The sequence below is a fragment of the Diaphorina citri genome, unplaced genomic scaffold (assembly GCF_000475195.1).
Source record: "Diaphorina citri unplaced genomic scaffold, Diaci psyllid genome assembly version 1.1 scaffold128, whole genome shotgun sequence".
NCBI lineage: Eukaryota > Metazoa > Arthropoda > Insecta > Hemiptera > Psyllidae > Diaphorina > Diaphorina citri.
In genome coordinates this window covers 159288-170857 of record NW_007377565.1, presented here as the reverse complement: position 1 = coordinate 170857, position 11570 = coordinate 159288, and the positions used below count along the sequence as shown (strand labels likewise).

The 11570-nt window shown below is 41.0% G+C and overlaps 2 protein-coding genes across 3 annotated transcripts in view; both read right to left on the bottom strand.

Annotated features, from left to right (window-relative positions):
* Positions 1-11036, bottom strand: part of LOC103524944 — a 16235-nt gene extending 5199 nt beyond the window's left edge. The window contains exons 1-5 of the mRNA XM_008489986.3: positions 10830-11036; positions 9615-9884; positions 3553-3683; positions 946-992; positions 194-219 (exon numbers count right to left, since the gene is read on the bottom strand). Coding sequence (XP_008488208.1) covers positions 194-219; positions 946-992; positions 3553-3683; positions 9615-9776 — 366 coding nt within the window. The 5' untranslated portion in view covers positions 9777-9884; positions 10830-11036. The remainder of the gene's footprint in view (positions 1-193; positions 220-945; positions 993-3552; positions 3684-9614; positions 9885-10829) is intronic.
* The window catches only part of LOC103524935, a 90752-nt gene that overhangs the window by 17467 nt on the left and 61715 nt on the right, over positions 1-11570 (bottom strand). The gene's annotated exons all lie outside the window — the stretch shown is intronic.

Below are 11570 nucleotides of genomic sequence, written 5' to 3'. Positions count from 1 at the left end.
TGGCTTTCTCCTATCCTGTCTTGCTTCTCTCTTCGATTTCGGGACGATAAGACCATAGCAGTTACAGTTCCCTCTGTCAAACCTCATAATAATAATAATAAAAAAAAAAAAACAGTACTTACAATGCAAACGAAGGTAAAACATATCGCATTAGAGGTAACTCGCTAACATGTCTTCTAAGTAAGGTTAGTACTCGATCTTCCCAGGTAACCATGTTAGCTGCAAATAATGGAATAAATTCATTACTTTATTACTAAAACTTATTCCTCGTTTGATTGGAATTATTTCAACAGGTTACTTTCTGCTAATCTACTGTTTTCATGTTGGAACTGCACCTACATGGAAAGTACCTACCCTTCTCGTCCATCTGATGAGAGACATAATACTAGATCGACATGGTAGGTCACATGCCACAAGAGCCTATAGTTCATCCAGATCAATGTGACAGCAATGAGTCATCAACCCAAAATGAAGGAACCAATCAGATTGCAGGAAATCCTTACATTGTTGCAATTGAGGTGAAGGTCTATTTTTGATAAACTCTCTCTTTTAAAATGCAGAGTTAGCTCTAAGTTCAGAGGTTGGATTCCAGAACAGGTAAGGTGGATCTCGCCTTACCTGACATTGTTTCACTGTCGGAGGAAGCACTGTGCAATATACCTTCCCCTTTTAAAGATTCTCTACCATTGCGCATGTGACATGTTTGGCAACAATGCCTATTTTTTTGCTGTCACATTGATCTGGACACACTATAGATACCTTTAAGCAGGCAGTCAAGTAGATATAACAAATTTTACTCCCCCATCAGATGGACTATAAGGACTGCACAATATTTCATATCATGTTGGTCTGTTCAGGCAACAGAAGAGCACAAAAAGGTAACCAACCCGTTGTAATATTTGTTATCGAAAAAATATTTTTTTTTTAATCTGAGAATCTACCCACCAGAACACTTCTGGCTATCTTTCTCTATGGGTGGGGGCTTGAATACCCTGGAATTTAGAAGAATTTCATGTAGGTACCGCTATATATATTAGATACCTTTAGGCAGGCAGTCATGTAGATATAACAAATTTTACTCCCCCATCAGATGGACTATAAGGACTGCACAATATTTCATATTATGTTGGTCTGTTCAGGCAACAGAAGAGCACAAAAAGGTAACCAACCCGTTGTAATATTTGCTAAAAAAATAAACTTTTTTTTTAATCTGAGTAGATTCTCATGTCTTCGGACCAGTCTCTTTTTCGCGAGTCGATCTATCTACCTACCAAAGTTGAGACGGATTCTGCTGAAGTTGATACATGAGGTAAGCGTTGGACGTCATAAATAGAAGAGTTTCCAGGAATAAAGATTTGGGCAGGATTTTCCTGTGGTATAGAGAGGCCAGAACTGCTTGAAATCCCTGTAACAACAGAATATACCTTGTTTATACTGAAGAGAAAAAATGGTGACAGGGTGCCACAAGTTTAGTGTTGAAGAACTCTATTATAGGGTTACTTCCCCTGATTTAGGCTGTTGGAGTGCTATATTATAGTGTTGACCTTTCCAGATATAGAGTTCAATATCAGGGTGCCGGAACCAAGTCACCCGATTAGGCTGCCGGCACCCTAGTTTTTTTTTTCTCAGTGTGCCAACATAGGACTGAAAAGTTCCTTTGCTCTCGCCGACGAAAGAAGATCTTCCCAAGTTTTGTTGGTATGAGTTGCGAGAGCAGAGGGTAATACTAGTGGGTAAATGGAAAGTATACGTCTTCAAGATGTTTGATTCTACGCACCAGGACGACCCGAAGACTTCAACCTCCTCCGGTAAAAGACCATCATCCCCCCCCCCTCTGTTGCAGCTAGGCTGTTACAACAAAAAAGTGATTGTTATAGGCAAAATTGTACCTACATTTGTGCAAGTGATGGTCCATAGGTCACAAGATGGGAGTGTAAGGGCTATTTCACATCTAGACTGCAACTTGTAGTATACGGCAGTTTTCATGTTGATGGCTTCATAGTCTTATGGGCCTGTTCACACTTGAACTTGAAGTTTAATTGTGAACAGGCCCATAAGACTATGTAGCCCTCAACATGAACACCACCGAGGTAGGTAGCGCCTTGACCACTACACCACCGAGGTAGGTATTCCATACCTCGGCTGGGATTGAACCCACGCCCTCCTGTTTACCAGGCGAGCGCCTTGACCACTACACCACCGAGGTAGGTAGCGCCTTGACCACTACACCACCGAGGTAGGTAGCGCCTTGACCACTACACCACCGAGGTAGGTAGCGCCTTGACCACTACACCACCGAGGTAGGTAGCGCCTTGACCACTACACCACCGAGGTAGGTAGCGCCTTGACCACTACACCACCGAGGTAGGTAGCGCCTTGACCACTACACCACCGAGGTAGGTAGCGCCTTGACCACTACACCACCGAGGTAGGTAGCGCCTTGACCACTACACCACCGAGGTAGGTAGCGCCTTGACCACTACACCACCGAGGTAGGTAGCGCCTTGACCACTACACCACCGAGGTAGGTATTCCATACCTCGGCTGGGATTGAACCCACGCCCTCCTGTTTACCAGGCGAGCGCCTTGACCACTACACCACCGAGGTAGGTATTCCATACCTCGGCTGGGATTGAACCCACGCCCTCCTGTTTACCAGGCGAGCGCCTTGACCACTACACCACCGAGGTAGGTAGCGCCTTGACCACTACACCACCGAGGTAGGTAGCGCCTTGACCACTACACCACCGAGGTAGGTAGCGCCTTGACCACTACACCACCGAGGTAGGTAGCGCCTTGACCACTACACCACCGAGGTAGGTAGCGCCTTGACCACTACACCACCGAGGTAGGTAGCGCCTTGACCACTACACCACCGAGGTAGGTAGCGCCTTGACCACTACACCACCGAGGTAGGTAGCGCCTTGACCACTACACCACCGAGGTAGGTAGCGCCTTGACCACTACACCACCGAGGTAGGTAGCGCCTTGACCACTACACCACCGAGGTAGGTATTCCATACCTCGGCTGGGATTGAACCCACGCCCTCCTGTTTACCAGGCGAGCGCCTTGACCACTACACCACCGAGACCACTTTAAGTCACATCTTTCCCTACCCTGAGATTTATACCAACTTCTCAATAGAAATACCTACCTAATTATACGTACTACAGGATAATAGTAAACTGCCTATATGATGGACGATCCAAACCTTACCTGAGGATACAGTTAGCATGTAGGTAACTGGTGCCCATGTATCCTGCCATTAGTGTAGTCCTCAGATAAGACTGTACCTGAAACTTCATGTAAGGATAGTCCCATTCCTTGTATTTCAAAATGGATAAAATTCCATACCTCGGCTGGGATTGAACCCACGCCCTCCTGTTTACCAGGCGAGCGCCTTGACCACTACACCACCGAGACCACTTTAAGTCACATCTTTCCCTACCCTGAGATTTATACCAACTTCTCAATAGAAATAGGTACCTACTTATACGTACTACAGGATAATAGTAAACTGCCTATATGATGGACGATCCATTAAACCTTACCTGAGGATACAGTTAGTATGTAGGTAACTGGTGCCCATGTATCCTGCCATTAGTGTAGTCCTCAGATAAGACTGTACCTGAAACTTCATGTAAGGATAGTCCCATTCCTTGTATTTCAAAATGTTTGATATCTGGAAGCAAAAATTATAATAATACCCCATTATGTAAACGGAATTCAGCTAATAAAAGAAGAGGTTAAAAGCAGTGAGACAACCGAATTTTCCAAGCTACTTGCAAACCTCCGTGGTGGAGTAGCTAGGCTTGCACACCGGAGGTCCTTGGTTTGACTTCCGCCGGGGTCAATTTTTTTTTCGCCCCTGTACTTGGAGTTTGGGGTGCACTCAGCCTCACGAGGACAATTGAGTAGCTACTTTTAATTTCAAAATGTTTGATATCTGGAAGCAAAAATTATAATAATACCCTATTATGTAAAGGGAATTCAGCTAATAAAAGAAGAGGTTAAAAAGCAGTGAGACAACCGAATTTTCCAAGCTACTTCGTGGTGGAGTGGCTAGGCTTGCACACCGGAGGTCCTTGGTTTGACTTCCGCCGGGGTCAATTTTTTTTTCGCCCCTGTACTTGGAGTTCGGGGTGCACTCAGCCTCACGAGGACAATTGAGTAGCTACTTAATTCGAGTAGCGATCATTATGAGTGCCCCCGTTTTGTGTAATATGACGACCATTACGCATTATGTATACATATACAATTTTAACCACCAAAACGACCCTAGTACAACTCATTACCCTGCGCCCAGTAGTCTAGTTAGCTCGAGTAGCGATCATTATGAGTGCCCCCGTTTTGTGTAATATGACGACCATTACGCATTATGTATACATATACAATTTTAACCACCAATACGACCCTAATAGGTACAACCCATTAAACCTGCGCCGAGTAGTCTAGTTAGGCAGTAGCTCTCATCAAGACTTGTGTCCATGACATCCTATTTAAAAAGGACAAGATAACTAAAAATTTATGTGTCCAGTGAAGGTTAAGTTGTAATTTATTGAAATACCTATCTTTAACTATAGTGATATTTCTCTAAGAAATCCTCTAGTAAAATGGCTAAAAGCTATGATTATCTGTTTAAGTTATTATTAATTGGTGACTCAGGAGTGGGGAAAACTTGTGTACTCTTCAGATTTTCCGAGGATGCTTTCAACACAACTTTCATATCAACTATAGGTAAGTTTTGCTACTTACTTAGTTCCCTAGTTACCTACATGCAAATGGACAATCCTTAAATATGTGTTGATACCTAAGCTGTACATATGTAAGGTTGCTATGGGTATGCACAAATACCTACTTACAATAGGTACTTCAGGTGTAGATGCAAATTGACCCAACTGTTGGAATCTCGTCCTTAATAAATGGTAAACTATAAATCAAGACCTCTTCCCTAGAAGACTAAACATTTGAGATAGGTTGTAAGAAATTCAAACTACTATGAATCCCACACCTATCTACTAAGAAAATATCAAGATTTTAACCATGTTTGCCAAGTTTCATCAAATTAGAATAACCATTTGAGACTTAAGTGTAAGAATGCACACAGTACGAGCATTGAGTGATAAGTACCTGAGCTTTTTTCAATCTGTTTATTTTACATGAAGCTCTTTGCATGTCCTTACCCTAAGGTGAACCAGACATACTTGTATGTAAGCATATTATTATTAATTGTATGAAATGTATTTTTACATCATAAGTGGAAAAAAATTAGTAGGTATTAATAACATGGATGAACATATTGCAAGCATAGACCAACTTAGTAAAGGATATACCATTCAGTTCCATGTTAGATTAGAACTCACTACTTGTATTTGTTCAGTCATAGTCAAATTTTAGCAAAAATCCTCAAATATAAATAAAAACATGTTACATTGGTTTTTAAAGTACAACACCATCCCTCTAAGGAGTCCAAGGCCTCTTGTTTAAAAAAAAAAAAAAAAAAAAAAAAATAATAATAATAAAAATAAAAATACCTAGGTAGTAAGGTTTTAAAAGAATTATTTAAAAGCTTGCAAACAAAAAATATTTTCAGTAAAGCTAGGTAATTTACGGTTTTCCTCAAAAATGGAAAATGCAAAGTAGGTACCTAGTTCACTTATTCGAACGGACATGGTAGTAGGTAGATTAGATATAGCCAAGTACCTACCTACCTACCTACCTACCTCCCTACCTACCTGTACCTAGTAGGTATCTAATCAACTGATCATAAATGTAATTATGAATTGTGTGTGTATGACAAAATCACAATGTCAGAGAATACCTTCAGATACTAAAATTAATACCTCTTTGTAGCGCGATTTTTGCCGGCGTGTTGGGACATTTGTTTTCTTTCTTTCTTTTTTGTCTATTTTTTTTTTTTCTTTTTTTGTTTATTTGTTTTTTGTTTCCTTTCTTTGTTTGTAAAATTAACTCAATTTTCCCCCGCCTCTTGTAGTAAGTCGGAAATTTTTCAAATAACCTTTCTTTTTTACTTAAAAGAAGTCACGTCAGAATTTACCAGTAAGTTTCCTTTTTACCTATCAGAAAAAACATTGAAGAAAACTCGCAAAATCAAACGAGATTCCTTACTATGAGTGAATCTTCAATCGGAAATTGACATCTTTCAACTTGAATTTTGGCGTCAACTTTGGTTGATATCATTTGTTCTAACAATCTAACCCAGAAAAACTAGCTCCTAACATGCATCTATAATTCTGAAAGCTTAGGTGTAGGGACAAACCGCCCAAAAGGTCGGGTTGAGCTGATACGAATCTACGAATGATACTGAAGCAATGATTTCGCCTTCCAATGCGAACCAAGGGAGATAAAACCCATAATTTCTAGATGTGAAAAAAGAAAAAAGGGACAAATCGGACTGGGTTTTTGTGTACAGAATTTTTTTTATATTTTTTTTATGTAATTCAGTCTTTATTTTAAAATAAAAAGCACTTTAAGTTCACATGAATTAAGATTTGACAAAGGTGTGTTGAGTATTTCAAATTCACACGGTATTCCGGTTTATATCACTAGGATAGTTCACGGTGTACGCTGAACCCGTTTTAATAAAGACCATTTTTCTCTTCTTTTTATTATTAAAAATGAGCTTTGATTGACTTCAAGCATTAAAATAATGTACATATTTTTTTTTTTTTTTAAATTGAAAGATAAAAGTTTGCAAAATGATTTTCCCCATCAAGACATTTTGTTTAGTACGAGGGAAGTCCTGATCGGAGAGACTACCCATGTCTTTTCCATACAACGTATTTAGTTGAGAAAACGAAATAAATTATTTAAAATATACTAAACTACTTTGTACTTTCAATTTTTTTCTTATAAAAACAATAATATCCAATTATCAAGATGATTTGAACAGGATTTTCAACGATGAGAGAATGTCTGAGGGAGCTTGCTCCATATACCCAGTACCGTTTGTACAGTAGAACCTCAACATAACCAAACACTCGAAGACTCGATATTACGAATAAAATCAATTTCACGTCCCTTCAAATGTTAAACGACACAGCGAAAACTCGTTATATCGAGGTTCTACTGTACAATATACACTCACTGGACATTTCCCATTACATTTTTCCCGATCGATGTTGAAACCACAATCCAAATCATCTTGTAATTAACAAAAGTAGATTACAAAATGAAAAGGGAATGAACAAAATATATCAGGATGGAAGTAATGCGCATGCGAAGAGCGCGGACAAAAACCCATTTCAAGCTGTGAGTGTCTTGCCTTTCTCACACACTCAGGACAAAACGACGCGAAACATTTGATTTGAAATAAACAAAAAGAGCCCAAACACATTTTTTTTTTTTTTTTTTCATTTATGTATAAAAAAAGAGACGTTTTATTCTGCAAAAAAATGAAACGAAATAACATTTACATGAGCATGCCCTCTGATCAATATTTCAGCAATAGAATTCACTTTCCAAAAAATCTCGTCAGTACCAATGTAATGCACTACACGGCGAGTTTCAAAAGTTGCTTAAAAAATCTGAAACAGACAATCTGGCATCCAATTCGTCGAAAAGCATCAGCAATCGACCAATCGGATAACAGATATAAATCGATTTAAAAAATACCGGTAAATCGTAAAGTTTGACGTCACGGCATACGCTCCCGTAGGCGATGACGTCATAATTCATGACTCCCGCTTCGTTTGTTTGTGCGCAAGCGTTTCTGCGCATTTTGACGAGAAATGTGATGTCATTGAACTTTTTCATTAGAACGGCAATTAAAAATTGAATTTTCGACCTTTTAAAGTTACTTTTTCGGAGTTTTGACCTCATATTTGGACTTTTTCATTAGAACGGCAATTAAAAATTGAATTTTCGACCTTTTAAAGTTACTTTTTCAGAGTTTTGACCTCGGATTTGGATTTTTCACAACTTTTTACGTAGGAATCGACCTTTTATTAATAATATTTTCCCAATTGCAACTCCTCCATTCTTTGACCTTCTAACTCGATTAGTTTTCAATAAAAGCTTGGTGCCCGGTCTCAAAGTCCGATAGTTTTACTAGAGGATTTAACTTCCCATATTCTATAGTCTATACTATGGCTTCACATTTGAAGGTCATTAGTGGTTGGGTAAAACCCAATTGGAGTGGCTAGGCTTGCACACCGGAGGTCCTTGGTTTGACTTCCGCCGGGGTCAATTTTTTTTCGCCCCTGTACTTGGAGTTCGGGGTGCACTCAGCCTCATGAGGACAATTGAGTAGATACTTTATTCGAGTAGCGATCATTATGAGTGCCCCCGTTTTGTGTAATATGACGACCATTACGCATTATGTTTTATGTTATGCATAATTAATAATTATACAATTTTAACCACCAATACAACCCTAGTACAACCCATAAGGTACCTATACCCTGCGCCCTGCGCCCAGTAGTCTAGTTAGCTTGGAGGGTAGCGCGTCTACATGTAAGCGTTAGGTCGCGGGTTCGATTCCCATCCGGGGTCGATTTTATGCTAAACAGATAATAATTATTATAATAGTGCTTATTTATACTGCTCGCATAGGACTTAAAAGTCCCTTTACTCCAGCAGTAGGCTACTACCTACTATCAAAAAAACATCGATGTTGACATCGATGTTTTTGTTCCGATGTATCGATGTTTTCAAAACATCGATGTCGATGTCCCAACCCTACCCTGATTTAGGCTGTTGGAATGCTATATTATAGTGTCGAGCTTCCCGATATAGAGTTTAGTATTAGAGTGCTGGAACCCAGTCACCCGATTAGGCTGCCGGCACCCTAGTTTTTTTTCTTAGTGTAGACACTTAGAAGAAAATTAGTGTAGGGTGCCACAAGCTAGGGTGGAAGAACTCTATTATTGGGTTTTATTTCCTCTGATTAAGGCTGTTGGCTGTTGACCAACCTAGTTAGCTTGGTTGGTAGCGCGCCGACCTTGTAAGCGCTAGGTTGCGGGTTCGATTCCCGACCGGGGGCAAATTTCATACTGAACGGATAATGTTCGTTCTCGGAACTGCTGTCTTTCTCCTATCCTGTATTCCTTCTCTCTCCGATTTCGGGACGATAATATATTGGCAGTTACAATTCCCTCTATCAAACCTTTTGAAAAAGGCTTTTTTGCGCTCGCCTTGCACGCGGGAGGCCCGGGTTCGATTCCCGGCGGGGTCATATATTGAGGATAAAATTCCATACCTCGGCTGGGATTGAACCCACGCCCTCCTGTTTACCAGGCGAGCGCCTTGACCACTACACCACCAGAGGCAGAATGTTCGTTCTCGAAAAGACTGGCTTTCCCCTTTCCTGTTTTTCACATTTCTTCGCTTTCGCGACGAAAAAATCTTGGCAGTCACAGTTCTTCTATGAAACCTGTTAGCTTGGAGGGTAGCGCGTCTACATGTAAGCGTTAGGTCGCGGGTTCGATTCCCATCCGGGGTCGATTTTATGCTAAACAGATAATGTTCGTTCTCGAAAAGACTGGCTTTCCCCTTTCCTGTTTTTCATGTTTCTTCGCTTTCGCGACGATAAAATCTTGGTAGTCACAGTTCTTCTATGAAACCTCTTTAAAATAGAAAGATAGGTACTTACCACATACAGAGGGAGTAAATATTTGAAGGCCCCTAGGGTGGAATCCGTGAACATAATGAGCACAGCTTCCGTGCATGATGACGTGTGAGGGTGCAAAATAGTCGAGCACGATGCAGAAGGTATTTGAGACCTCCGGAACACTTCTTTACTGAAAATGGTCATTTTTCCTGCCGAACCGAATCGGACAATGGTCCGGAAACACACGAATCGAGCGTTTTTCTTGCCGAACCGAATCGGGCAATGGTCCGGAAACACACGGATGTAGCGTTTACATAATGAGCACAGCTTCCGTGCATGATGACGTGTGAGGGTGCAAAATAGTCGAGCACGATGCAGAAGGTATTTGAGACCTCCGGAATACTTCTTTACTGAAAATCGTCATTTTTCCTGCCGAACCGAATCGGACAATGGTCCGTAAACACACGGATCTAGCGTTTTTCTTGCCGAAAACACCCAAATCTAGCGTTCGTCTTGCCGAAAACACCCGAATCTAGCGTTCTTCTTGCCGAAAACACCCGAATCTAGCGTTCTTCTTGCCGAAAACACCCGAATCTAGCGTTCTTCTGGCCGAAAACACCCGAATCTAGCGTTCTTCTTGTCAAAAACACACAAATCTAGCGTTCTTCTTGCCGAAAACACCCGAATCTAGCGTTCTTCTTTCCGAAAACACCCGAATCTAGCGTTCTTCTTGCCGGAAACACACGGATCTAGCGTTCTTCTCGTCAAAAACACACGAATCTAGCGTTTTTCTCGTCGAAAACGCACGTTATCCAATCCTGGTGTCCCGGAAAAGTTATCCAATATCACGGCGAAAGAGTTTTACGAACGTCCCCGGGGAAAACCTTGATGCAAACTCCGTCTTAGGTCCGTAAGAAGATAAGTCCATGGTAGATCCATTCGAAAGAAGTCATAGAATTTTTTCTATAGATTATCCTTAATAATTTACCTATACCTACATTCACTGAGATTAGGCGTAAACTACAGGCAAAATAGTAATTTCGCAAATAGATGAGGCCATACATAGGTATTTAGAAATTATGATAATAGAATTAATTTCAAATCAATAATAGAAACACCCGAATCTAGCGTTTTTCTTGCCAAAAACACCCGAATCTAGCGTTCTTCTTGTCAGAAACACACGGATCTAGCGTTCTTCTTGCCGAAAACACCCGAATCTAGCGTTTTTCTTGCCGAAAACACCCGAGTCTAGCGTTCTTCTTGCCGAAAACACCCGAATCTAGCGTTCTTCTTGCCGAAAACACCCGACTCTAGCGTTCTTCTTGCCGAAAACACCCGAATCAAGCGTTCTTCTTGCCGAGAACACCCGAATCTAGCGTTCTTAATTCTTGCCGAAAACACCCGAAACTAGCCTTCTTCTGGCCGAAAACACCCGAATCTAGCGTTTTTCTTGCCAAAAACACCCGAATCTAGCGTTCTTCTTGTCAGAAACACACGGGTTGAGCATAGAAGTGGTAAAACCTTTCAGCGATTTCATCCGATCTGAAAACGGAGTAAAAGGTAAAGATTAGGAACATATAACAATTTATTAGTACCTACCTAAGTAAAGTACTTACCTACCTGCGAGTAGTCATGATCTTCAAAGAAGCCAGCCTAGTTATAGTTAGCATGGGAAGGTAACGTGCCTGCATTGGTCGCAAGTTCGATTTTCGCCCGGGACAAATTTCACCCGAGACAACCTATACGTATACAGATAAGGTTCGTTCTTGGAACGGCTGGCTTTCTCCCATCCTTTCCTTCTTTTCTTCGATTTCGGGATAAGACCGTCATTAGATAAGACCTTCATTGTTACAGTTCCCTCTATTAAAAAAGTATGGCTGGCTTTCTTCTATCCCAGGGGTTTCCAACTTCCATGTGTATGCGGGCCACATGCTACATTGGCAGGTACTTCGCGGGCCACATATGTACATAGAGGAGTATTGTAGGAACCTCCCCCCC